The following is a 27,853-nucleotide window of genomic DNA, read 5'->3' as shown; positions in this document are numbered from 1 at the left end:
AAAAAAAAATGCCGGACCAACCGGGCTGTGGTGGGCATGTGGGCCTGCTGGTCGCTCCAAGCAACAGCCTGGTGGACCAAACTCTCACAAGTCAAGCCTGGCCTCGAGCCGGGCTTGGGGAGTAGAAGAACTCCCAGAACCCCATCAACCAGGTACATTAAATCCTCTTGGTGCCCAGAGGTAACCATGTCGACTCGTTAAACAATGTGTACGAATCTAACCTATCATGATTTGTCACATGTGACAAAAGCTATAAGGCCACTTGGTCCACAAGCGACCTGTACGGACTTGTTTTTGTTGGTGTGGCAGGACTCACTTGTTTACACTCCCCCCCCCCCCCTGCCACGTGGTCTCTTGTTTACAGGGGCACGTGGTAGGCCGTAATGACGTCATTGTCCAGTGTTTGCTAACAATTTTTTACTACAATGCCACTATATTTGAATGTGTGGAAGGGGGGGGGGGAGGAGTAATTGTGGCAGCAGGTGGGGGTATTATTGGGGCAGAGTGGGGGTATGAACCCCCTCCCCCCTCACACCCCCGCAGCTCATCTTGTTCCACCTCACGACTCCAGACATTGTTAATAAGAACTATATTACAGTAATGATTATACCAATTATAATTTTAATGTGGATAATAATACACTGATGAATTCTGTGGCCGCTTTGATTAAACTTCACCTGCCTGCCAGGGTGTGTTCACTATGACCTTGGTGTTCAACAGGTTTGTTTGGGTTGGGGGGGTCTGTACCCCTGGGGTCTGGGGGGGAGGGTCTGTACCCCTGGGGTCTGGGGTGGGGAGGGTCTGTACCCCTGGGGTCTGGGGGGAGGGTCTGTACCCCTGGGGTCTGGGGTGGGGAGGGTCTGTACCCCTGGGGTCTGGGGGGGAGGGTCTGTACCCCTGGGGTCTGGGGGGGAGGGTCTGTACCCCTGGGGTCTGGGGGTGGGGTACCTTGCTCTGGGGTTGGGGTCGCCATCATGATCTTGAGAGAGAGAGAGAGAGAGAGATAAATCTGTCCCTCCAAAACCATCAACAACCGTCATATTCAGTGTAGGAATGTAGGCAGAATACTGGAACTCGAGGTTAACACAACAGGAATCAAAACTCTTATAAAAGAATATAAATAAAGCCAAAACAAGTTTTAGGAAAACTGGTGAGATTCCGTAGCCTCGGCACGAACTTCCAGTTACACTTGTACAGGGCGCTAGTCTGGCTGTATCTCCAACATCCTTCAATATCTCCGACATCCTTCAATATCTCCGACATCCTTCAATATCTCCAACATCCTTCAATATCTCCAACATCCTCCAACTTCTCCAACATCCTCCATCATCTCCAACATACCATAAAGAAAACATGCCAAAACTACAAGATAAAAAAGTCGCCAAGTATTGCAGCAAATCACCGTCGGTCTTATGATCAGACAATCCCGCACTCCATAAACTTCTGAACACACCACCAATAAACATCAAACCAAGCCAACAGAATGTGGAACACGATCGAAAATTTAGAAGGCCGAATGCTAGAACAAATTTATTACACAGATGATGCCCCCAACTCCTACAGCTGGGGGGCCAAGAGCTTGGATCTACTCAGTGGTAACCAAGAACCACAATACATTATTCCCAGATGAAATACTGACCATAATTATAGTTATGCTCCCTAAGACTGTATACAAGGATTTGTATTTAATATCTACAGAAGAGGAGATACAAATACAACCTGCAGAAGACATTGACCATGCGAGGCGGCTCCTGTTTATTCGCAAATAAATTCATATATGTTTAACCTTCGCTTAAAACCAGCAATTTCACGTCAATTATGGTATCCGGAAATCTGTTCCCTAAATCAACAACCCGGATACCAAAACAGTATTTACCAAGGTCTCTTCAGAACTTAAACGCAGCCAATTTGTATCCATTGTGTTATATCTGGCTGTTGTTATTGATACAGCTACTCGGAACAAGTTCCAAGTAGCACGGGCTATGGTGATCCCGTAACTTACCTGGCACAGGAGTGGTCTTCTATCTGGCGTTGGTAGGGGCAGAGATACCCAGGCTCAAGTGACGTACTGGGCACAGCTTGTGAATCAGTGTAAGAGTTTAATAGCGAGCACGCAAGGCTGTGTTACATTTGCGTGCATCTCTTGTTCATTAACGGTATTAGTGTCTCAGATGTGCTTTCCTAAAGACGGATATTATACCCGATTAGCTGGACGTGTTCTGGTCAACACCAAGTAGGATAACCAAGTCGTATACTTCTGTATACGAGTTTACTCATTGATATTCTGCTGGTAAAGTGTTGGGGGATGAGGGGGAGGGAAGGAGGGAGGGTGAGAGAAAGTATGGAAATGAGGGAAAGGGAAAAAGGGACAGGCGTCTCTAATCACATGATATGAAAGTTTAGTGAGAGGTGACCAACCGGGTGAGAGTTAGGAACCGTCTCATCTTGGGCAACATTGTTGTGTGGTCAGCCAGGAGGCAGTGGTGGCTGGACCACATCTTCCAGGGAAAGGGGGGAGGGAGGGGTGGTGTTGAGCAGGGGAAGGGGGATGTTGAGCAGGGGAAGAAAGGGAGAATTTTCAGGGTGGCAGAAGAGCTTGGCTCGTCAGGTGGGCTCCTTCGTCTAGGTATAAACAAATGCTTCTCGCGTATTACTGTTGTTGCAAGAGCAAGCCAAGGCAAGAGTTTCGTCACCTGCATAGTGGCATTACTGTGGTGTATCCAAGAGCAGTGAGATAAACGCCAGGAGCCATAACACCGACTCTCATTGGCCGGCGTCGCCACAATACAAATCTAATGTAATACCTATACCAAGATGACTGATTCACGGGCCAGCCAGCCAGTCAGCGTGGTTCAGGGCCCGCCGGCCACACTCAATGTGGCACTCGAGGAGGACAGGCACCCGAAGGACAGCTGGTTGTGTCAGCTTTGGCACCTATTACGTCATTGGTAGAGATGCCCGTTTTTTTAATTTTGCCCTGAGGGCCGAGTTTATTGGGCAGTGCCACTCATCCTGTGAGTGGATGTACCGCCATAGCAGCATGTACAACATTTCCCAATAGGAAGAAAACCCGCTGGGTTGTTCATCCTGTCACTTGTACCCAGACACAGCTGGGACTTCTCAAGTGAACAGCTCCTCAAACAAGAAGATTAACATCTGTCAACCCTTAAAATCTTACGTTATCTTGTGGGTGCAAAATGGGGGGATCTTTTAAGAACAGTATCAATATTTGACAGCGTTTTCCTAACTCAATGTGGGGTTTATTATTCTACACATTTCTAATGTCTCAGATGTTCACATTCTCATAGTGGTCAAGGCGGTGTCCGTCACTCACCACAGATTCTGCAACTCCGCTGCTCAACTGTTGTTTCCATTCTGAATCTTCTTGGATATTTGTATCCAAGACGGATTCTCGCTATTACTGATTCTCTCCCACGGCCACCTCCTCTTCGTCCATAATGATTGGGATTGCCAGCAGCAACCATATTGTACCATCGTACAGATTCGCTGATTTGTGCTTGTATCCTCCTTTCCTCAGTTACCTTGTCACGGTGATGTTGCCTGGCAATACCTCTTAATTTGTAGGAGAGTCTTGGGTATGAAGTATTCAATATGGTCTCCTTCAGCGCCTTCAGCAGCCAGCAAATCAACTCGTTCATTTCCACATATTCCAACATGGGAGGGGATCCACAGAAACTTGACGACTCTTCCCTGGTTGATTAGTGAGGGGGTTCTTGGCGCCATGGGAGGGATTATCTTGAGGTTATCTTGAGATGATTTCAGGCCTTAGCTTAGAGGGGGATCCTGGTCCCATGGGAGGACGGACAGCTGGTTTCAGCTGGGGTTGTGGCTGCTTCAGTACCTATCTGAAGCAGCCACAACCCCACAACCCGGGTCCCGTGGAGGAGACACGAAGGTTGACTGTGGAATACAATACATAATTTCGCGTATTGTGCACCTCTTGGCACTGCCGCTCCTGTGAGGGAGGTATACACTAGGGGCCGAGGGGGTATTACACCAGTGGGCGAAGAGGAATGTAACAGTTTTCTATCAGTACTAATTTAGCTTGATATTGTGAACCAGGTGGAAGGACCAGAGAGTCCAGTCGTCTCCCACTCACCAGCGCGTTTATCATAGTGTGTGTGGACAGGCCGTCCTCTCCAGCGCTCCCAACGACATTAAACTCGTGTACGAAATTGCCCGAACCTAACCTACCAGAGCAACCTGGGGCCTCCTACAAACGTCGCATTTCGCCCATATGCGTTACATAAAGCCAAAAATGGTCGTACTAGGAAATAGAAGTGGCTCGCGAAAGTGACGTACTGTTCCGTTCTGGGTCCTGTGGTAGGTTAGGAGAAGACACTTTTAATTGTCCAGGAGTCCTTGTCTGCTTGCCCCGCCCCAGGGGTCCTTGTCTGCCTGCCCCGCCCCAGGGATCCTTGTCTGCCTGCCCCGCCCCAGGGGTCCTTGTCTGCCTGCCCCGCCCCAGGGGTCCTTGTCTGCCTGCCCCGCCCCAGGGGTCCTTGTCTGCCTGCCCCGCCCCAGGGGTCCTTGTCTGCCTGCCCCGCCCCAGGGATCCTTGTCTGCCTGCCCCGCCCCAGGGGTCCTTGTCTGCCTGCCCCGCCCCAGGGGTCCTTGTCTGCCTGCCCCGCCCCAGGGGTCCTTGTCTGCCTGCCCCGCCCCAGGGGTCCTTGTCTGCCTGCCCCGCCCCAGGGGTCCTTGTCTGCCTGCCCCGCCCCAGGGGTCCTTGTCTGCCTGCCCCGCCCCAGGGGTCCTTGTCTGCCTGCCCCGCCCCAGGGGTCCTTGTCTGCCTGCCCCGCCCCAGGGGTCCTTGTCTGCCTGCCCCGCCCCAGGGGTCCTTGTCTGCCTGCCCCGCCCCAGGGGTCCTTGTCTGCCTGCCCCGTCCATCAAGCTGTGCAGGTTTATTGCCTTCAGTGGGAATATCCGTGCATGTCGAGCTGGTGGCAAGTTGCAGCTGGTGTCTTGTTACGGTGTGGCTGTGTGGTGTGTGGCTGTGTTGTGTGGTGTGGCTGGAGATGGCGTGGTGTGGCTGTGGCTGTGTGGTGTGGTAGGTGGTCGCCTCTTACCCTCACCACCTTAGTGACAAAACTATCACCTTGATAGTTTTGCCGATGAGGTCATTCTCACAGGGATTAGTGTTCTTCCTTCTTGAAGTTTGAAGAGTCTGAGCTCTACTGTTCAGTGGAGAACATCTCCCCTTCCCCCGCCTGCACCAGGTAGAGGCGTCTTCACTGGTATATCAAGAATCACATAGACCAGGAGAATTCACACATCTCCTGTGCCAGGTAAGTACGACGCGCTCACCATAGCCCGTGCTGCTTGGAACGTTTTGTGGCCGTCAGCCTGCCCCTTGGCGGCCGTCAGCCTGCCCCTTGGCGGCCGTCAGCCTGCTCCTTGGCGGCCGTCAGCCTGCTCCTTGGCGGCCGTCAGCCTGCTCCTTGGCGGCCGTCAGCCTGCTCCTTGGCGGCCGTCAGCCTGCTCCTTGGCGGCCGTCAGCCTGCTCCTTGGCGGCCGTCAGCCTGCCCCTTGGCGGCCGTCGACCGGTCAGATATTGCGTCATTAAATCTGCAGTGGATGGGGGTCTGTGACTCAGAGAGACGAAGGGTAGGTTAAAGATTTCTCTTAATTCCTCCAGATATCTTGAATGGGTTACAGGATTAGCTAAATTCTGGGGACATGGTGAGAGTGTGGGTGGGGTGAGGGGCTTTGTGTGGGTGCCTGGGAGCGACTTTGGCGGTGTCAAGATGACTCCAATGATCACCTGATGGATGCCACCTTGCCCACCCCCCCCCCCCCTTCTTCACTCTTAATGTGGAGTCAGACGTCATCCATGCGCCTTAAAGACACGTGGACACCCCCCCCCCCCCCCCAAGACTGATACAATGGGGGAGGAGCTCGCCCTCTGTCTTGCAAGACCCAGAGAAGAGTTGTGTGACTTATACTGACCACATAGAGACCGACCATGTGCTCCAGCCTCTAGGAACAAGTACAGTGGTCTTGTTGGACCATAGAGCCTTTTACCTCCGGTTTGGTCATAGTCTTTTGAAGTTGAGTTGGAATTTGTTTACCAGACTCGAAAGTTAAGTGTTGTGCTTGTCCTGCACCAGTGACCTCAGTTACGTTGCCAAAGAAGTTATTGATCAGCCGGTTTAGAGGTTTCAAATAATGTATACCTGGAAGATAATGGAAAGCCAGGTCCCAAATATGCACAGTAAAGTAATATACTGGAGCTAAAGATAGGGATGGAAATGCTGAATAGAACCAGTGAGAAGTGCCTGAGGCATAATCAGAGAACACTGTCTGAACATCAGAGGTCCACGGCTGTTCAATACCCCCCAGCAAGGATTAGAAATATTGCCAGGACAAAGGTACAGGTCTTAAAGAAGACTTTAGAAATATTCCTGCAAAAAGTGCCGGACCAACCAGATTGTATGGATATGTGGGCCTGCGGGCCGATCCCCAAGCAACAGCCTGTTGGACCATGTTATCACACGTCTGGGCCGGGCTCGGGGAGTAAAACAACTCCCGGAACTCTATCCAGGTATGATAGAGAACATAATCTTCCTCAGCTTGCCATCAACACTTCACTCTGGTGGTAAGAGTTCATGCACCTAGCACACTCCACTCCTCTCACTCCTGTCGCACCTCCTACAACCACGCAAATATAAGAGAGGCTAGGATACCCCTTCTTTTACGGGCTATTCATGCCCGTGCCACCTCTTGGGTGGCTTAATGTTCCTCAATCACTCATCACCCCATCTTGTAGACTCGGGCACCATGGCACTAAGCTGACAGCGGCACTGCAGGATCTCTCAAATGTTCGGAACAAACGGCCTCTCGTCCGGTATTGATACAACTCAAGAACGATCCCAGCTATTTGACAGCGTTTCCAGAAATGTATTCAAGTATAGCCTCACCCTTAAGTCTCTCGCAGAGTTTAGAAATTAGTTGTAAATCTGAACAAGGGCCGTGACGAGGATGTAAATCTGCCTCTGCAGAGTCAATTAATAAATACCAGAGAAAGGAGGATAAAATGAAAGCAGGATAGAATGAAAGAAGGATAAAGGAGGGGGACACAAACATAAAAGTTCATAAAATGTAACATTACTGAAAGAAAACCGGCACAAGTTACGTTAGTAGCCTCTGCCAGAAATGTGAAATTTAACTGCCTAGGCTCCTTACTCAGATATCTTGACTGAACTTTTCAAGGACTCTTGGAGTGTTACAGAAATGACTGGGCCTCCACTAAAAATACCAAAACTACGAGGCTTGCTTCTCACGTGGCAAGAATTGTGAATTTCAAATTAAATTTGCAATTCACCACAATTGATTAACAATGCACCATCAAACATTGCATAAATATTTATCACTAAAGTTAAGTCAATTAAAATACGTAGAGATTGCTGAATTTCTTGACAAAATTGAAGGGGGGGGGGAGGGGGGAGAGGAGGAAATGTGGGAGAAAGGTAGAGAAGGAAATATAAGGGATGGGGAATGGGGGGGGGGGGCGAGAGAGACCCGAACGCAGCCGAGTTCCTTCGTGTTTTAAACATTTATATTTTATTTAAGAAATATGAGATCAGATATTTCATTAACCTAAATCATTGTTTCCAAGGCTGCGAGCTGGGCTTTTTTTTTCCCAGCGCGAGCCCTAAGCCTCTGGCTGGCATTCGACCAGATAGGCATATATGGGCACGCGCCTATAAACAAGTGTGTGCACACACTTGGTCCGAGGCGGGACCAAAGAGCCAGAGCTCAACCCCCGCAAGCACAACTAGGTGAGAACACTTGTTAGTTTAACCCTTAGCAAATGTAATATAATAAAGATTGGTGTAGGGAACACGCCAGATACAAGGTACCATTTGGGAGGTGAAATTCTTCTAGAATCAGAAAGAAATCTAGAGAATCTAAAATCTAGAGAAAGACCTGGGGGTTGATATCACGCCAGACCTGTCCTCCGAAACCCATATCAAGAGGATAACATCAGCGGCGTATGCCAGGTTGGCTAACATAAGAACGGCCTTTAGAAACTTGTTTAAGGAATCATTTAGAACATTCTATACCACGTATATCACACTAGTCCTGGTTATGCAGCTCCAGCATGGAGTCCATGTCTCGTCAAGCAGAAGACTAAATTGGAGAAGGTTCAGAGGTTTGCCACCAGACTAGTGCCCGAACTGAGGGGTATGAGCTAAGAGGAGAGACTACGGGAGTTAAACATCACGTCGCTGAAAGACAGAAGAGTTAGGGGGGGGACATGATCACCACATAAAAGATTCTCAAAGGAATTGATAGGGTAGACAAACAGTTTATTTAACACAAGGAGTACACGCACTAGAGGACACACGTGAAAATTGAGTGCCCCCAAATAAGCCATAGAAACATTAGAAATATTTTTTTTTGTCAGAGTAGTTAATAAATGGAATGCACTAGGAAGTGATGTGGTGGAGGCTGACTCCATACAGTATCAAGTGTAGATATGATGGAGCCCAGTAGGCTCATGAATCTGTTCACCAGTTGAGAGGTGGGACCGAAGGGCCGAAGCCCAACCCCCCGCAAGCACAACTTGGCAAGTACTTTGCACATACGCACAATCACAAATAGAGCTCATGCGCAGCCACGATCACTCATGCGTACAGTAAATTCTCACCAGCAATATTATAAAATGATGTTCAGAGTGGCGTGAAACTACACACACAAATAATAGGATTAATGCTTAGACTGAACCCGGAACCTTAGGCATGCCGGGTAGAGCGACCAATCCGTGACGCGGCTAAAGGTCCTCTGGGCTCCAGTCTCGCCGTCTTTTCTTGCCATATTAACGTATATATTTATATATGTTTGTGTGTACAGTGCGTGTACATGTATACATGTATGAACATATAATACATGCATATAATAACATACAAAATTATGTATTTTATAACATGTTGGGCGGGTGTACAGGTGTGAAATTATATATTTTATAACATGTTGGGCGGGTACAGGTGCGGCCTTGAAGGCAAAAGATGGCAACTGAGTGTGTGAATGACACATGGAGAGTAAAAGAGCGTGCAGGTATGAATGGCTTAGCTTTATACACGATTAAATACCTGTGGTAAGCCATCTGTAGCCACCATGACAAAGGGTAGGAAGTATAGGCAGTGAAAGTACTTCGCGGGCTGGCGCGCCGGTTCTAGGCTAGACCCCCCTCCAAGAGCGGCATATTGTCCGCAAGTGGAGGCTTCTGGAGGCGCTGGCATCATGAAAGTTGACGGACGCAGCCGGATGGGCCGTGTTCTCTCTGGCTCCAGCTAGTTGATGGGTCCCGTGGTTTGGGCTTGGAGACGTGTGTGTGTGCTCAGATCTGCTCCTCCCGTCACATTTGTCACGGTGAGGTCCTACGGTGGTCCGGTGACGTTCCCGAAGTGTTCCTCTGGCGTTCTTGTTGTGTGGAGGGCGATGAACGTGATTGTTATTTTCCTCGGGGGCCAGAAGAAGCTGGCCCGCACTGGTTCCTTGTGTGATGTGAGTATCTTAATGTTTACCCTTGTAGTTAAGTGTTGTGTGAGGCACCCTCTCCCTGTGTAGTCCCCCTTGGCACCCTCTCCCTGTGTAGTCCCCCCTGGCACCCTCTCCCTCTGTAGTCCCCCCTGGCACACACCCTGTGTAGTTCCCCCTGGCACCCTCTCCCCGTGTAGTTCCCCCTGGCACCCTCTCCCCGTGTAGTTCCCCCTGGCACCCTCTCCCCGTGTAGTTCCCCCTGGCACCCCTCTCCCTGTGTAGTCCCCCCTGGCACCCCTCTCCCTGTGTAGTCCCCCCTGGCACCCCTCTCCCTGTGTAGTCCCCCCTGGCACCCCTCTCCCTGTGTAGTCCCCCCTGGCACCCCTCTCCCTGTATAGTCCCCCCCTGGCACCCCTCTCCCTGTGTAGTCCCCCTTGGCACTCCTCTCCCTGTGTAGTCCCCCCTGGCACCCCTCTCCCTGTGTAGTCCCCCTGGCACCCCTCTCCCTGTGTAGTCCCCCCTGGCACCCCTCTCCCTGTGTAGTCCCCCCTGGCACCCCTCTCCCTGTGTAGTCCCCCCTGGCACCCCTCTCCCTGTGTAGTCCCCCCTGGCACCCCTCTCCCTGTGTAGTCCCCCCTGGCACCCCTCTCCCTGTGTAGTCCCCCCCCTGGCACCCCTCTCCCTGTGTAGTCCCCCCCCCTGGCACCCCTCTCCCTGTGTAGTCCCCCCCCCCTGGCACCCTCTCCCTGTGTAGTTCCCCCCTGGCACCCTCTCCCTGTGTAGCTCCCCCCTGGCACCCTCTCCCTGTGTAGTTCCCCCTGGCACCCACACCCCCTCCTAACTGCACCTCATCCCCCCCCCTCCCCCCGTCTAACTGTGCCCTGTTCTTGCTACCTTCTCCTTGGCGTTTCCAGTTCTACGCAGCTGTTCAGTCTAGTGTGAAGGCGGCAGCAGTCGCCCCAAGTCTAGAAATCGCTGCTTTCAATTTCAGGCATTTTCTGTGTAGCAAAACCACTTGGGCTGGACGGTAGAGCGACGGTCTCGCTCCATGCAGGTCTTCGTTCAATCCCCGACCGTCCAAGTGGTTAAGCACCATTTCTTCCTTACCTGTGTCCCCATCTCACATCTGTGTCCTGATCCCTTCCCAGTGCTGCATAGGCGTTATGGCTTGGCGCTTTTACTTGATAGCTTCTGTGTAGCCAGCAACCCCAGCCGCCTCAAGTTGACTCTGAGAAGTGTAACACACTTGCTATTTGTTTTGCTCCAACCTTCCCCATTAAGGCATCAACCCTTCACCTACTTAAGACGTAAAGCAGCCCCTTCCCTCCCCTTTCCTTGGGATGTTGCCAATCCACAGTAGGATAGCTCTTAGGTGCGTAGCCTGGCACTATTCTTCCCAGAGGATATTTGACAGACTAAGTGTGGCTTCCTCTAGATATGATTCCTCCTGACGTTTTTTGGAGTCTTTTTGTCTGTTCCTGTTTGGCTAGATTATTGGGACTCAACCGAGATTGTAACCTAACCTGAAGATTATGTAACGTAACCTGAAGATGATTAATTCCTATTTAGTGACGCTGACCAAGTTCTTAAAATATATAATTTCTTTATCAGTTACACTATGGACATCAAGTAATAATTTATTGAAAGTTGTCTGCCATGCGTGAGGTTACACTTGAATTATATTTGTCGTATAAATAGAATAAGGTGATGAGAATAACGTAGCTGGTTACAGTACCTCTCCCCAGGCTCTTATCCCAACATGATGGAGTAAGGAGAGTATATATCATGTTCGTATCCACGCCGAGGAGATATGAAAGTAGCGTCCATGTGTGTTGTAGAGAGTGTATAGTGTCAGTGTGCCCGTCTACCCCGGCTTGGGTGAAGCTGGACGTCTCTCTAGTGAAAGGGTGATATGTTGGGGGAGAGGGAGAAGAGTGGGAAGCAAGCAATGGCCTCTTACCTAGGGGGAGCTATGGCTTCTTACCAAGGGGGAAGGGGTGGAGGAGCTATGGCTTTTTACCCGTGGTGGAAGGGTGGGGGGGAATGGTGTTGACGGCAGAGCTTCTCGTGTTCTCTCCCAATTGAGTTTGCGGAGATTGACCTTCAGTTCTTTGATTCCACCTCCCTACATTTAATATGAAGCTGTCTGGTGTCTGATTCAATCATTTCACTTTTTATTGGACTTCAGTTATTCATTATTGTCTTTCTGTCGTTTTTGCTGCTCATTTGGGTACTCAATCTCCACCTCTTTCCCCCATCACTGTTGGGGTGATGGGGCGAGCCACATCACCCTGTGAGGTAGCGAGGGAGCCACATCACCTGTTATGTGAGGTAGCGAGCGAGCCACATCACCCTGTGAGGTAGCGAGCGAGCCACATCACCTGTACGTCAGTCTAACACCCTTTACTGTCAACAACACATTACTGTCCATGTGTCAACGTAGTCATGTAACAAGCTTCCATGCACACTAGCTGCATGTTGAACCGTAGTTCTGCTCACTATCACAAGTCATCTTGATCACTGTAATAGTCTCATTATCTATCTGTTATTTATATGTTGTTTGCAGAGGACGTAGGCTTGACGAGTCTAGTAGACATGCCCAGTATTTTCTAACTTTCTCACTGACACCTGCCTGTCACATTATAGCTAGCCAGTATTTGGGATTGCATGTGGCACGTGGCACTGAGCCACAGCCGGTGCCACGGTCCTGATGCAGCAGCCGGAGATGGAGCCAGCGTGTCTTACCCCCGTCCCATACCCTGCCTGTGCTAATGTTTGTCTTGCATGTGTGGGAGCAGCCGGTGGACGCCGCCGGTAGCCAAGACGACGACTCCGCCCCAGAAGCTGTTGCCATGAAGAGTACCAAGGCCCTGAGGAATCGTTCTCCTTCTCCCTTGCCTGAAGAAGGGGACGACAACTCCTCAGAGGAAGGGGATATAAGGCCCCCAGAGGAGCACGTCCACGCTCAAGACGATGATCAACCTTCTCAAATTGCTGATATGAAACCCCAGGAGGAGGAGGAGGAGGAGGAGGAGGTTGTTAGACCTCCACTGGAGGACACGTCTTCCCATGAGGGAGATGCTACTCCCTCAGAGAGCGAAATAGCTTCTGAAGAAGGTAATATTGCCGAGACTAACAAGACAGTAGAGGCGGAGGCTGCAAGTGAGGCAGCTCCGTCCTCGCCCGACCTCGAGTCTGACTTGGAGGCGGAGTACGACAACGTATTATTGGGGAGCGGCAAGGGTGGGGCTGAGGTGGAGGTGGAGGCTGCACCTCCGTCCTACACCTCGAGGCGCTCCTCAGCCTCGTCCTCGGCTGGGTCACACTCACCGCGGGGCTCGGACGCCGCCCACACTGACACCACGCAGGTTTGTCCTCAGCCGCGCACCGCTGCAGCACCGCACTCCAGCTTGCATTAGTTACTCTCGCCTCTTCACCTCACACATCATCACTATATCATCAGTGATGAGCTTCGCAGCCCAAGAATTACTAACCCTTCAATTATCTTTCCATTTTATCTTTCATATCCTTCGGCAGCCACAGTCTTCCAACTGGAGTGAAATACATCAATACCATTTGTTAGTTTGTTCGCTTGTCACGAACAAATCATATCATCTGTGTCGGGTTTAATTACTTGATCAACACTACAGTTGGAGACTAGTGGGTGCTGAACCTTTACTGCCCGAGGTCGACCTCAGTCCCTGTACCTCTTGAAGGCTCACCTTCGGCTCTCTCTCTCTCTCTCTCCTTTACATTAATTTTCCACTAACTGATTAATAATTTAGTTTTGGCTTTATACATTAATCCCAACTTCAACAACGTCGCTTCTTGCCTTAAGCTTGTTTTGCTTTGTTGTTTAAACGCCTTATTTGTCTTATTTTCCATATTGGTGAATGTTTACATTGACGTTTGTGGGTCCTGCCCCCTATTACCCCCCTTTACTCCTGTGTGTTACTGACCGCTGCCCCAAGTGTACCTCCCTGTTCTTCCTTTCCCCTTACCCCCGTGACCCTCACCCCGCCCCCCTACACTTGGATTGGCCTTAGTTCAATTGGGTGGGCTACTTGATTGGCCAATCGAATGCTCGCGTTCAATTTCCGATGGATATTCCTCCCTTCTTCACCATATTCACCCCCCCCCCGCCCTCCGTCACCATATTTCCTGCCCGTCACCACCTTCCCTTCCCCTATCGCCCTTATTCCCCCATCACCACCTACCCCCCCCCCCATCACCCTTATTCCCCCATCACCACCTACCCCCCCCCCCATCACCACCCCTCCAACCATTTGGGCTGGACGGTAGAGCGACGATCTCGCTTCGTGCAGGTCGGAGTTCAATCCCCGACTATTCAATCAGCCTTCTGCAGGAGGCGCTGCAGGGGGTGTTCAGACACCTCAAGGAGGCACAGAGACTTGACTTAACCTATCATTTAACGCTCTTACATTTTCTATTCCCTAATTATTAAAATACTTATATGACTTGGTTTCCTAATGTTCTGACGCAGATGTGTGAACCTTGAGAGCCCAGCCCGTTCTGATATGGCCACGACATACAAAATACAAAGTGCTAACGTACAAACCCAAACCACCCACCTAACCTAACGTACCGATACATGGATAATGTTGATATTCGTGAGCCGTTGCTTTTCCATAGTACTTTGTAATTTGTACGTTGGGGGATCATAAACGTACAAAATGCGACGTTAGCAGCAGCAGCGAGGGCGGGCTAGGCCGGCTGTGGGCGAGGTTCCCGCTACTGGGAGCTCTACTGCACTGTTTCAGTTTTCCTTTGTAATCATTCCTTGGATGATAATATTGCTTATTGTTGAGTTGATAATATTCCGACTAATATGTTTTAACACGGACCTAGCCTCGACTGTTACTTTGGTGAGTCTGCTGGTGCTCAGTACTACAGTGCCACCATACCTGCACAGTGCCACCATACCTGCACAATATGATCACCATAACTACACAATACGATCACTATAACTGCACTACACAATCACTATAACTGCACTACACAATCACTATAACTGCACTACACAATCACTATAACCACTATACTACCGCCATAACTGCACTATAACGTAACTGCACTATACAGTACCACCATAGCTGCACAATACCACTGCCATATAACTGTGCTACACAACACTAATTCTCACAAGCCCAACCCTTCTACTACATTTCCTCACTTGCCAACATTTCTCTTGACTTTTAACGTGTTGACAGTAGTGCCCTGAGACGGTAGTCGACGCGGCTGTGAGTGTCGGTGCAGCCCGTCCTCCTCAGGTCCTCCAACGTCAAGAAACTGTCGTACTAAAATGCCTCTGATCCTAAGCTATCAGAGGACCCAAAGCAGAAAACGGGACAGGAGGTCACTTTCGCCAGCCGCTTCCATTTTCTAGTACGACAGTTTGTTTGGCTTTAGAATGTCAAAATGCGACGTTCTGTTAAGTGGATGTTGGTGGTGGCTGGCGATTAAAGACGGATCATTCATACAAGCATCGTATCATTGTTGGCCCAGCATCCCCCGAGACCCCCTGCATCTTCTGGGGGCTAGCATCGACCCGGGGCCCCCCAGCATCGCCAGGGGTCCCAACATCACCCGGGGCCCCAAACTTCGACCCGAGTTCCCCCAGCTTCGACCCAGGGCCCCTCAGCATTGCCCGGGGCCCTCAACATACCAAACTATGCAATGTCCCATCAAGGGGGAAAAACTGATGATGCGTGCGTGCTGTACTTGAGAGACGCATTGTTTGTATACATACAGCGTTGTATTGTACAGAGCGACGCAAGCTGTATAATCTCAAGGCCAAGATGTTGACCAATCCGGTTATGGAGAGTTGAGAATATTGAAGGACAAGACGTCGCAAGTGTTAATATCCCCCACACGGAATGATGGGCAGCTTCACGGTATTGTACGCGCCGTGGGTAACGTCCCCCCCCCCTGGGGGAAGTGTAAGGTAACTTCCCTATTACAACTGGGCACAGATCGACACAGACCCATATTGTGACTTGTTCCCTTTACCCATCTTTCAGCCCGTTGTCTTTTACTACATTTCGTAACAGCTTGACCCATCGTTTTGTTTGCTACCATGTTCCAGAGTCCCATGAGCACCTCGCCGACGCCGCCTCCGTCGCTGGAGCCTGCTCCTGCCCCGGCACCAGCTCCAGCACCAGTTCCAGCTCCCACCACAAAACCTGCACCCCAGCCAGTCTCTAAAAACAACGCCTACAACAGCAGGTGCGTCTGGGAGTTTCCAGGTACAGCCACGTAAAGTCTAGCAAAAGTGAAGTGGTAGGTTTGGAATGGAAGTCATGTACTGTATATCGTCATTGAGAGTGGAACAGGTCATGTGATGTTACGTCAGGTGCAGTGGAGCAAGGTAGCGGGCTCCACTGCACCTTGCCACCACCCTGGTAGTAACTCTCCCTCTTGTCAGGTGTGGAAGCAGTAAGGTAAGGGGCGAGTGTATCTTGCTTGTGGATTGGGAAGGCAGGTGAAGGTTAGGTTAGATCGAAATTGCTGGTAAAGTGGGTGTTGAAAGGTCGCGTCGAACTGGCTTCCTCCGCCTGTCGTTACTGATATTCAATCTCAACCTTTACTTTGCAAATTATCTCTGCTAATTTCGTTTACATTACAGTAAAAAGTTGTATTTCAAACCAAGTGAATAACACTGGTGCCCGCAGAGTTACAGCCCCGCTCCTGTGCCAGGTAACTCCACTACGGGCTCACCATAGCTCGTGCTACTTGGAACGTGTTCCAAATAGCTGAATTTTACACATCATCATTGGTACGTAGCCAGTGTACTCTAGTACACCGTGTGTTGAGGAGTGTGGTCAGGATATGTAACCTTGAGTGTAGGGTTTGGTTGTCTAAAGGGACGCGTCCCTGCCTTTTGAATAATTCTGACTGGTTGTTAGTGTGGCAAGTTTCGGGCCTGCGAGTATAAACTGGTATACTAATTACAATACTTTGAGTGGTGAATCCTGATATTGTAAAGGTTTATTGCTTTATGTAGCGAATGTTCTAATGTTTGTATAGAAACTTGTATATACAACGTATATTATGAATAAAAACTATCTTCGTTAATGTGAAATGATGGAATGTTATAGGAAATTTAGCTGCTGGATTATATTTATGCCTTAACGAAATGATTTTTAATGTTAAAAAAAAGTTCTGATTATTGTTTGAGTAAAGGTCAATTGGGCTCCAGGATTTGTATATAGAAATGTTAGTAGTGATGGTTATTGTTAAGCTGTAACATTATCACGGGAGGTCCAACTGTGGCAGAGTTTCCCTCACTATGCAGACGAGGAGTCACAATAACGTGGCTGAAATATGTTGACCAAACCACACACTAGAAAGTGAAGGGACGACGTCGTTTCGGTCCGTCCTGGACCATTCTCCATTCATTCATCCGTCATCCGTCCATGGACCATTCATCCGTCCTGGACAATCGACTTGAGAATGGTCCAGGACGGACCGAAACGTCGTCGTCTCTTCACCTTCTAGTGTGTGGTCTGGTCAACATACTTTAGCCACGTTATTGTGACTCAGCGCCTGTACTTTAAATAAAAGTGATCACAAACATTCATGTTTGCTGTGTGGTCGATAGGTTAGGTCAGGCAAGGTTCGATTGTAAGGGACAACCGTACCAGGTAAGGTACACCATTTGGTGATCGTCGTGGCCCCGACCGGACTGGTCTTAACATACTGTCTCCTCCACAGTGGTCTCAACCTGAACATGTCCGCCGCGGAGATGCGAGCCAAACTGGCCCGCAAGAAGAAGACTGACCCTCGTAACGAGACCCTTGACCTGAGGAAGAAGTACGAGATCATCCAGAACATGTAGAGAGCCACGAGGCGTCGAGGGAGGCCGTCTCGGGCGACGCCACACACCCCCATCCCACCACAGCCTGGTGTATCACCCATCACATGTTCCTTTCACAAGTTATAATCTTTGTTTACAGATATCATTCCACGCTTTGTCTCTGATACTTGATAGGACTAGTTTTTCGATGTAGGGAAATAGTTTTTCTGTAAATATGCCTAAAATATAGTACAGTATAGGCTAAAATTAAGAAAAAAAATAGGTTCTTAGTAACGCCTCTAAACGATTTTTTAGGGCTACTGACATGCGAATTACCAAGTGTGTAATTTTATGCAGTTTTAATATTAAGCTCGACCCTGACAGTTAACATAACAATCGTTCACTAATGAGCGAATACAGTGTATTACAGTTCTTTACAGAATGTTCACATAACCACAAACTTGCTCGTTAGTCCACTTATTTAATTATTTAAATTGGTTTTGGTCAGTAATGACTATTTTCTTTAACTGTTTAAATGTTATATGGACTGATTGACAAAGGTGGGCTTTGTGGTGCCGAAACTTGGAAAATCATTTTCTTAATTACCAGTAAGAAATACGCAAGCTAGAGCGAGCGACTTGCCTGCACATCCAGCTATATAGAGGTGAGGCGATCATTTGCTATAGTGTGTGGGGCCGCAGAGGCGCGCGCGCGACGCTGGGCGCGAGCACGTCCCTGCCTCGCCCCACAATGAATACAAATACAATTTGTGTTTGTTCTCGTGACAAGGACAGGAGTGTGACAGACGAAGTGGGATAATCTGAAGTTACATTGACAGTTTGGTTTAGTTTTCGCAATATATCGGAATTGACTTGTTGAAAGTCGATAAATGAAGTTAAATTAGTGTTTGATGAAATTCATATCTCACTAAGGGAAATGATGCTCAGTTTTGTATTAGCACATTTTGTCAATCTGTTAATGTTAGTTTTATATATCCATAAAAGGTCGTCCACCGAATCGTCAGAGCTTCATTATAAGTGTCGATTGGAGTTATAATGTATTCTGCAATGCCATTTTGATTAACATGTGATTAATGGGACAACCAGCTTAACTTCGAATACCTTTTCCAATCCAATAACATTCCGGTTAGCTTAAGTAATCACTGTTTCTTGTGCCATCAACAATGGTCAGATATTAGGAAGTGACAGGTTGTGTATGAATGCACCGTCCAGGCTAGGTGCTACATGCAAGTATGGGCTGTAATCGTCTTCATTCTGTACATTATAATCTTCAAAAGTTGTGAATATTTTTGTACTATAATATTTGTAAGGCAAATATGCAAGTGTGATGGAGCGGAATCCATCTGATATAGCAGCTTTGTGGAACACGTTGGGAGTTTCTTGATTCCAATACACAGGTGCTAGAACTGTCTAATGAAAATGTTCCAGCTTCGAGGGTTAGAAGTCTTAACGGCAGACATGTAATATATATATTTTTTAATAATATCCTCGTCACATCATCCCACAGGCCTGGAGTTGACACATTAGTAGAATCGAGGACACATACTTCACCTTATATTGAAGAGTGAAGGCTGCTAGCCTTATACTCCGTGATGTTTAGCGAACGTTTAAATGTAACCTTAATTAGCTGTGGTTGAAGCCAAGTTAAAAATATTGCCTCGCTGGCAACTTAGCCTATTATAAATTGCCAGGAGATAGGCTAATACATTTCTCAGCAACGTGAGTGATTATACAAGTATATTATATACACATAAACTTAAAAGTATCAGGTCAGGAACTGGATCATACCTACAGTGCACATGTGATAACCCAGTTACTAAGGGGGTCGCCTTAAGTACAGTGCACTATATACAATATTTGTGATTTTTGTGTATGGTTCTAGACGAGGATTTAATGGAAATATTTTGGTTAACAGGTGTCATTATATTTATATATATATATATATATATATATATATATATATATATATATATATATATATATATATATATTTTATTGTGTATTATATATATATATATATATATATATATATATATATATATATATATATATTTTATTGTGTATTATATAATATATATATATTACATATATATGTATAATATATATAGTATATATATTTTTATATAATGATATATTTTATATTATATATTATATCAATGCTATGTATAGTTTGTAGTCCCCGATGTATGTGATATTTGACCAATATATCAATTAAATACAAAATGGAGAATGTTGTATGTATGTTGACCTCTGGGTGGGAGGACCCGTGTAGTGGGAGGCGGCCAGGGTCTGGTGTCACTCTCTCCTGCGACTGTGAAATCCTTGTCAAGCTCTACAGCCAAATTTACCCTCGTAATACATTGAAATTAGTATATGAAGGCGAAAGCTTGCACGAATCTTTGAGAAGCGTTATATTAGAGCAGTGGGTGTAGAGGCGAGAGACGTGTTATCTGTAGTGTGGTGGGCGACGTGTGGCTCCTCCCACCTTATCAGATGACACCAGACTGGCTGCGTATATAAGCTGGCCTTTCAATAGTGTTACTTTACGGGCTATTCATGCCCGTGCCACCTCTTGGGTGGCTTAATCTTTATCAATCTTATTGTTACTGAAAGCATTTGTATATCGTGTCCTTGATGTTTCTTCCCTGCCCTGGAGTGTCTTTATTATTAGAGGTTCCATATAATGTGCCATTGTTGGTAATATGGAAACCAACACTTTTTATTGATGATAATTGGAAATAGGATTTAGTAACACCTTAACTAGGGGTGATAATTGTGTTGTAGGCAAGTGGTAGGATTCCTACTGACTTGATCTGCCCCGGTCACTTTATTTTATGAAAATACTTTAATGACTCGTACTTGGCCCCTAAACCATTAAAATAATTATATGGTCTGCTGTACTGAATCGTGTCATTATTTGATAATCTAAAGATAAATACAATTGAAATGTCCAATACGTAATAATTATCCCAAGAGAACTACTATAAGCATTGTAATTACAGTAGTTTGTAAAATTTTGAATTAGGCTACAATTTTTTTTCATCAGGCAAGTCTAGGTTCAGAAATTAGTACGGGAAAGTAAGTCTTCGGTATACACTCGGGGGCCTACTTTCCCTAGAACTCTAAAACTCTGATATATCATAAACGGTCTTCAGAAGTATACATCACTACACACAATCTTCTCTTTACACGCCAAATAAAGATCTTCACTATACATAATCGTTGCTGCAGTACAGGTTCTCGCTACACAGGATCTCGGTGCACCTTTTATATCATCATTCAAATAATTTACATGCATTACAGAGCCCAAAACTGTACTGCATAATGTAGCTGGCGTCTCCCATGTACAAAATATAGGTCAGGAATAATAATGAAATTTCATTACCAACGCTTCGGGATATGAATACCAGTACCCTAGTGGCATTATTTTACAATACTCATTGTGTTCCATGTTTTAGATCTCTACTAAAATGACCCTGGTTTGTTTCACAATTTGTTTGGGCAAATTTCATTGTTTTCCCACAATTTACGTTAAATAAATTGGAAGATGTTAAATACCAGTGATATATCCCTTTTTAAACATTGTGATTATTTGCAACACTACACTTGTGGAACTGCACAATTCGAATAATTTGGTGAAAAGGGTTGACCAAGCTCTTCCTTTCATTATTTTTTAGACCCTGGAAAATGGATCACCTGAACCTATGTGGCTTTAGTTTTTCTTCTTTTACTTAATTTTCTAGAACACGTTCTAGAACATTTATGCATGTAATAAATACGAATCTAGATAAAAGGCGTCCTCACGCTGTGATGTGATCCTCTGCCAGCAACAGTGAGAGGCGTCCCCTTGCTGTTGGGTTGTTTGGTGTGAAGGACTCTGGTGAAACTTGTCTTCACGTGTGGATAAGATTAAGGTATGTATAGTTGTTATATATGAACTAAAATGAGCGAGGGGACTGCAAAGTACATAGATCGTGTCACAAAAACACAATCTCATTTTGTACACGTGGCCTACAGTTCTTTTTAACCATGCCAAAAACATATTTAAATTCAAAACTTCCTTGATTATAATACTCTTGGGGATTAAGGGGGGTGGGGGTCTTCCAGTAGGATCTATAGATCCTAGAATGATAGTGAAGACTTAGAATGATAGATGAGACAATCTGATAACTTTTGAGTGACGTACAGCCTCACCCTCTCGACAGGCTAAGGCTATCGAGAGGGTGAGGCATGGCGTACCAGCGGCATAGCTATTGGTTATTTGACTACTACTAATTTCAAATGAGTACGAAGTATAAATACTATAATATTTTCTTTCTATTGCCGCCCCCATCCATTTCTCTCCTTTCAACCTCTCGTCGCCGTTCCTCACTTCGGAGGATAATTCATCTTTTATGACATTCGACGTTTGGTTTTCATTGTTGTTGTCAAGGTCTCGCCAGCTGAACAAATGAAGCCAAAGGTCACGAGCTGGTCAAGGTTGTAGTAATTATGGTATTGCGTCTTGAATCCAGCGAAATAATTGGAATTTCAATTGTAAGGAATATCTGGGAAAGGGGGACTGGCCAGCCGGAGGGCAGGACCTGGTAATGGCACCATGACCTGCTCTGTTTACAGGCAGGTGGAAATCTGCCGATTGTATTTTCTTCGCTATTATTTTCTCATGATTTTCACTTTTTATATCGCCTTCCTCAAGACGATTATTTTTAGTGCAGAACTTTGTTTTTTTTTTATATACCAGGAGACGGTTACTTTCCATGTTCCAACGATTGATTGTTATTGTAGTTGACTAATAGTGCTATCATGGCCTTGAAGTCTTTTTAACACATCTCATCCCGTAATGATCGAAATCCAACATTGACTATCTCGTCTTCAGCAGATATAAGACGATCGAGTTTTGACGAGTTCCCATGAATACTGGTGTTGCCACCAATGATCTCAGACACCGCTGCTGAGAAGAAAAAAACTATTAGCACATTCACATCTTATTCAGTCTTGTAAATGTCTTAATCAGATTTCTACGGCGATTCGTAATCATTGGCGAGATTGATGTACATAATTTCTTACTTGCAATAACTATCAAATGTGACCTTGATACCTGCTTGATGGGGTTCTGGGAGTAGTTCTACTCCCCAAGCCCGGCCCGAGGCCAGGCTTGACTTAAGTTTGGTCCACAAGGCTGTTGCTTGGAGCGGCCCGCAGGCCCACATAACCTACCACAGCCCGGCTGATCCGGAACTTCTCTTAAGAAATCAGTCCAGTTTTGTCCAGTTTTCTTTCCTTCCTCCAACGAAACAAGAAGCGGAGACACGTCTCTAGCTAGGGGGTAAGTATTGGCCACAAGATGAATTCATGGGCACTGACTTTAATCAATCGAGGGAAAACTCTATGTAATCAATGGTGTTCAACAATGGCTTCTTGTGTGGGCGAGAGCACCATCACCGCTCGCTGGCCTTGGTTTTCCCTCTCCACACCCACACCCAAGCCTCAAGTGTCCTAGATAGCACTCCCTCTCCTCTATATAAAGCTTTGCACAAACAGTTTTTCACCCTGTGTTGTTGATTTTCAATATTTAGCGCCTCGACCTTGCTCTAGGACCTTTTCCACGAGCTCTGGCAATACTTCTTCCATTCGTTGTTGTTGTTTTTAGATTTAGTTACGCAGAGCGAAATGTCCATGTAGCATGGGCTATAATGAGCCCATTCGTCGTGTTGTTGTTGTTGTTATAGACTCAGCTACTCGGAACAAGTTCCAAGTAGCACGGGCTATGGTGAGCCCGTAACTAACCTGGCACAGGAGCGGGCCAAGTAGCACGGACCATGGTGAGCCCATAGTGGACTTACCTGCCACAAGAGCGGTGCTGTGTGTGAATGAGTGCCCATTCGTCGTGTTCTGCTGCTTGTATTCTGCTTTTCACTCTTTGTAGCGCTATTTATCGTACGATCCAGATTGTAAGGTAATTAACAGGAGAAAGATTGATTTATGAAGATTAAGCCACCCAAGAGGTGGCACGGGCATGAATAACCCGTAAAGGAGAAAATATTGTCATTACGACTATAAAGGGATTTGAGGATACGGATCTGGGATAGGACGAAACGAAGGGACAGTGCCCAACCGCTTCGGGGTTTAGGGATTGAACACTGGCTTGCAAGAAGCGAGACCGTCCCCATACTGTTTAGTAATTTGGTCTTGACAATATCATAGCTCCACGGATTTTTACGAAGTCATGAATCTCTGCGTTTTGTCTTTCAGCGTTATGACATTGATACAATATATTTGGTAAACATAACTATCATAATCAACTAAATTTGTATAATGCCTTATTAAACTAACTAGCTTATCAAGGCTGTAACTTGCTTGGCTAAATGAATCTTGGTGTATAGTTCCTGAGCCCATTATATGCCTCTATAACTCTTTCCACTACCGCCTACAGGATGGGAAAGTGGTCCCCTACCGCCCACAGAATTGGTATAATGTGGATAATAAACAATTTTTTTTTTTTTTTGAGATATATACAATTGTTACATTCTTGTACAGCCACTAGTACGCGTAGCGTTTCGGGCAGGTGCCTGGAATACGATCCCCTGCCGCCGCGAAGAATCGTTTTTTCATCCAAGTACACATTTTACTGTTGCGTTAAACAGAGGCTACAGTTAAGGATTTGCGCTCAGTAAATCCTCCCCTGCCAGGATACGAACCCATGACAGCGCTCGCGGAACGCCAGGCGAGTGTCTTACCACAACACCACGGAGACTAAACTTCGGTTGCTATCTTGTGTATCAGGCTAACTGGTACACTGAGCCCACAAGAGACGTTGCGTGGTTACAGAACACATTCACTGCAGTGCGGTTTGAACTGAAGTTATAGGGTACTGTTGCGCAGCTCCTAGCGCAATCGGGTCAGGGTCGAAAGTACTGATTCAATTCCCACAACAGGACAAGGGTTTTGGCAACGTTTCCCTTTATCTGATGCCTCTGTTCACCTAGCAGTAAGTAGATACCCGGGAGTTAGCAAGGATGCAACTCATAACTGTTGTCTCATGCGAACTGCTTTCATTGCAGTTGTAACTTGTAACTGTGCAGTTGTTTTCACTGTAGTTTGTCTCGGCACGTGTCAAAACCGGGTTCGGCTGCAGTTCGGCTCATGCAGTACAGTCGAATTCGGCCCTCTCCATTGAATGAAATGCTATTGTGCCCTGTCCCTGCGTGTTCTCCGCGCATACAGAGCAGACATTAAGAAACTATTACAAAATATAAGTTGTTAGCCCAACCACTTGGGCTGGACGGTTGAGCGACGGTCTTGCTTCATGCAGGTCGGCGTTCAATCCCCGACCATCCAAATGGTTGGGCATCATTTCTTTCCCCCGTCCCATCCCAAAAACTTATCCTGACTCCTTCCAAGTGCTGAAGTCTTAATAGCTTGGCGCTTTCCTCTGATAGTTCCATCCACACTTCCGTGGAAATAATACATGCCTTCCATTCACCTGGGCTGTATGGGGTCTCGAACCCTGGTCCTCACGCGTGAGGCCATAGCTCTGTCGACTGGGCTTATGAGCAGTCTTTAAAAGGCAAGTTTCCCTTTTAAAATTGTTTAAAAAAAAATAGGGGATTACAAAATATGTACTCTCCCAGGCATCCATATAGCCAAGAGCTTGTCTTATGTCTCTGGATAACCCCCAATATTGACACCCACAGTAGAGTAGCAGTATAATCATACCTTCCACTCCTTTCCTTTACCATTCACTCCTAATTCCACACTATGACCCTACCTCACACTGATATCCTCCTCCTCAAAAAAAGTTCTAGGAAAAGGCATTCCATGAGTGAGCGACAATCAAGATAAAGGGTCCAGAAAATGCCAGGGGTGAAGGGAAACCATTTAGAACCACCAGAAAGAGAAGTGCTCACAACACTACCTTGGAGGAACACCCTCATACCATTGAAGAGTTTAACAAAGCGGCACCAATTCTCACTTAAAACGAACGACGGGTGAGGAAGCTTTGCTGGAAAAGGCCAAAGGACTGCAGTTGGGCTCACTCTTTCTCCAGGTAGTGTTATAAGCATTCTCCAGGCCAAAAAACTGCAAATTGGAATGGAGAGAAAGAGAGAGCAATGATGATCCAGGAACCAGATGAGACATGCACTACTGTATTCTTGCTCAGAGTTTGCAGACACAACTCGTCAGGATAATGGTATGAAAGTCCTTAGAGGAAGTCCTTCGAGTACCCCTTGATTTCTAGTGGAAAGAGCAACCATTACGAACAAATCTTCACACAAGTTGACTCCCAAATACGATTATAGATATGCAACAAATGCTATAAGAAGCACAGAGGAAAATGATAGAGCATCTCAATAAATACCATCTGAGCCCGCTGCAGTAGAATTGCAGAGGAACCAGGCGGACTGAGGTTCAGAAAAGGGGTGAAAAGATCAATATAAATAAGGTGGACGCGAGTGCGAAAGTTCAAGGCGCAAGATTCAGGAAGGGGCTGAAGGAAGAAAAGGATGAGCACTGGATCTAATGGCTGAAAAGTGTGAACACTGTCTGTGACCAACACAGGATTTGTCGCAACAGAATCACAGATAAAGACAGGCGATGTGTCTGGAACAAATTTTCCAGCAATCTTAAGAAGAGGGGTGTCAAGAGTAATGGTGGAGAAGTAGGATCTCCAACTCAAATGTTTAGCTGTGTGGATGGTCCTACAGACCAATGCACATGCTTTGCAAAATAAGAATAGATTTGTGTATCCCCACTATTGTACATGTTCCAGGCTACACATTTACAGCGAACAACCTGAGCACAGCCCGATTTTCACCAAGGAACAAGCTTCTGCACTCCACGGGAGGCAAGGTGAGGAACAGTGCAGCGTTTATTAAGGCATCATCAAAAAGTGAGAGGGAGTGAGGAAGAGAAATCTTACAGGCAGGAAAGAGCAGAATGGAGAATTAAAGACTCCAGTCTGCCTTTGAGGATAAGAGAGCGGAAAGAAAAAGAGGGAAACGAAGATGGGGAAATGATCACCGATACAGGGGCTATCAAGGACACTCCATGCCAGGTCTATATACAGTAAGTGGAAGAGGACAGAGAAAGATCTATGCAGGAAAGAGTACAAGAGCGGGAATTGACAAGAGACACGAGAGGACAAAAGGTTCTAGAAGATGGTCTCGGGTATTTGTAAAGATATGCTCCAAAAAGCATGTCTAAAGATAAAATCACCTAAAAGGAGCACAGACTATGAAAAGGAGTTAGTGTTAAAATTGAGAAGAGAAATCAGAACACATGGAGGGAGGTGAATGGAACAGATGGTATACATGTATTCACAAAGATACAAGTGGCAGTGGAATGAAAATGTCTGAAAAAGAACAGGAACATCGTTTTGGATCAAGCATGCTGGCACAGACAGTATCTTGTCCCTAGTGGCATCTCCCCATCCTTTTCAACAGGGTCACAGCTAAAAGGTCTTGAGTTAAATTCCTGCAGCAGGACAAATGCAGTTGAATGTTTCCCTCTACCTGATGCCTTGTTCACCTAGTAGTTAATGGATATCCAGGAGTTAGACAACTGTTGTGGATTCCAGTCTGGAGGTCGGTAGTTGGCCTAAGGTAACCTCGATGAGCTACCAGATGTCTTGTCCCCAACAATGGAAAACTAAGAGGCTTTTGCAAACACCAGAGCAGATTCCCCTTTCCCTCCAATGAACCCAGCATGGAACTCCTTACTCATCCACACAGTTATCAACTATGGTTATATTATTCATACTGGAGACTTTTTTCGGCAAGTAGGTAATCTGAACTCATGATTCATCAATTAATACTTCAGCACTAAACATGCAGGATTAACATGACATTTATAAGACCCTGAGAGATACCTGCACAGAGCAAGCAAAGTTTCAATCCAATACATGAAAAAGTGAAAGTCTTGGAATAATTAACAAAATCACCTGTCGGATGTTTAAAAAACGACCATGACAGAACTGTAAAAGGACATAGCATCTAATTATTTTTACATTTAAACAGTACAATACATAAAAAATCTGAATTAGTTTGAGTTCTTGCTCAGGAAAAAATATCCAAGTATTCCATCAATCATGTAATCTCCCACCCACCGAGGCCATGACTGCCAAGACAGTATTCCAGCAACAATGGAAGGTGCCTGTGACAAGCCACCAGCTTCCTGATGCTATCAATGCCAAAAATAAAGACCCGAGAGGACATATAGGGCAAAGGATGTTGAATTGGCATCAATAACGTTGATTATTCAAGCATGTTTGCCGTAGGGAGATGGTGGCCATCAGGTAAATGTTATCTACAACATATATTTTATAACTGGGAATTAAAAATATATTTTAACAAGAAAAATAAACAAGCAATTATCAAAAGAAAGCACCAACCCAGGAAGACAATTCAGCATCAGCTGAATCATAGGAGAATAAGGAAAATAGGATATGTGAAAAAAGTTATTCAATACATTTGAATACATATAGAAAATTATACTGGACTGTGGTAAAATTAAT

At 46.4% G+C, this 27,853-nt stretch overlaps 1 protein-coding gene across 1 annotated transcript in view; it reads left to right on the top strand.

Annotated features, from left to right (window-relative positions):
• Positions 1–20,294, top strand: part of LOC123755280 (Na(+)/H(+) exchange regulatory cofactor NHE-RF1) — a 72,247-nt gene extending 51,953 nt beyond the window's left edge. The window contains exons 4-6 of the mRNA XM_045737739.2: positions 12,303–12,872; positions 15,611–15,750; positions 17,239–20,294. Of these exons, the coding sequence (XP_045593695.2) occupies positions 12,303–12,872; positions 15,611–15,750; positions 17,239–17,362 (834 nt within the window). The 3' untranslated portion in view covers positions 17,363–20,294. The remainder of the gene's footprint in view (positions 1–12,302; positions 12,873–15,610; positions 15,751–17,238) is intronic.
• The last annotated feature ends 7,559 nt before the right edge of the window (positions 20,295–27,853 follow it).

Source organism: Procambarus clarkii, chromosome 55, assembly GCF_040958095.1.
Source record: "Procambarus clarkii isolate CNS0578487 chromosome 55, FALCON_Pclarkii_2.0, whole genome shotgun sequence".
Lineage (NCBI taxonomy): Eukaryota > Metazoa > Arthropoda > Malacostraca > Decapoda > Cambaridae > Procambarus > Procambarus clarkii.
The sequence above is the reverse complement of the archived record's forward strand: the minus strand, read 5'-3'. Positions and strand labels throughout refer to the sequence as shown.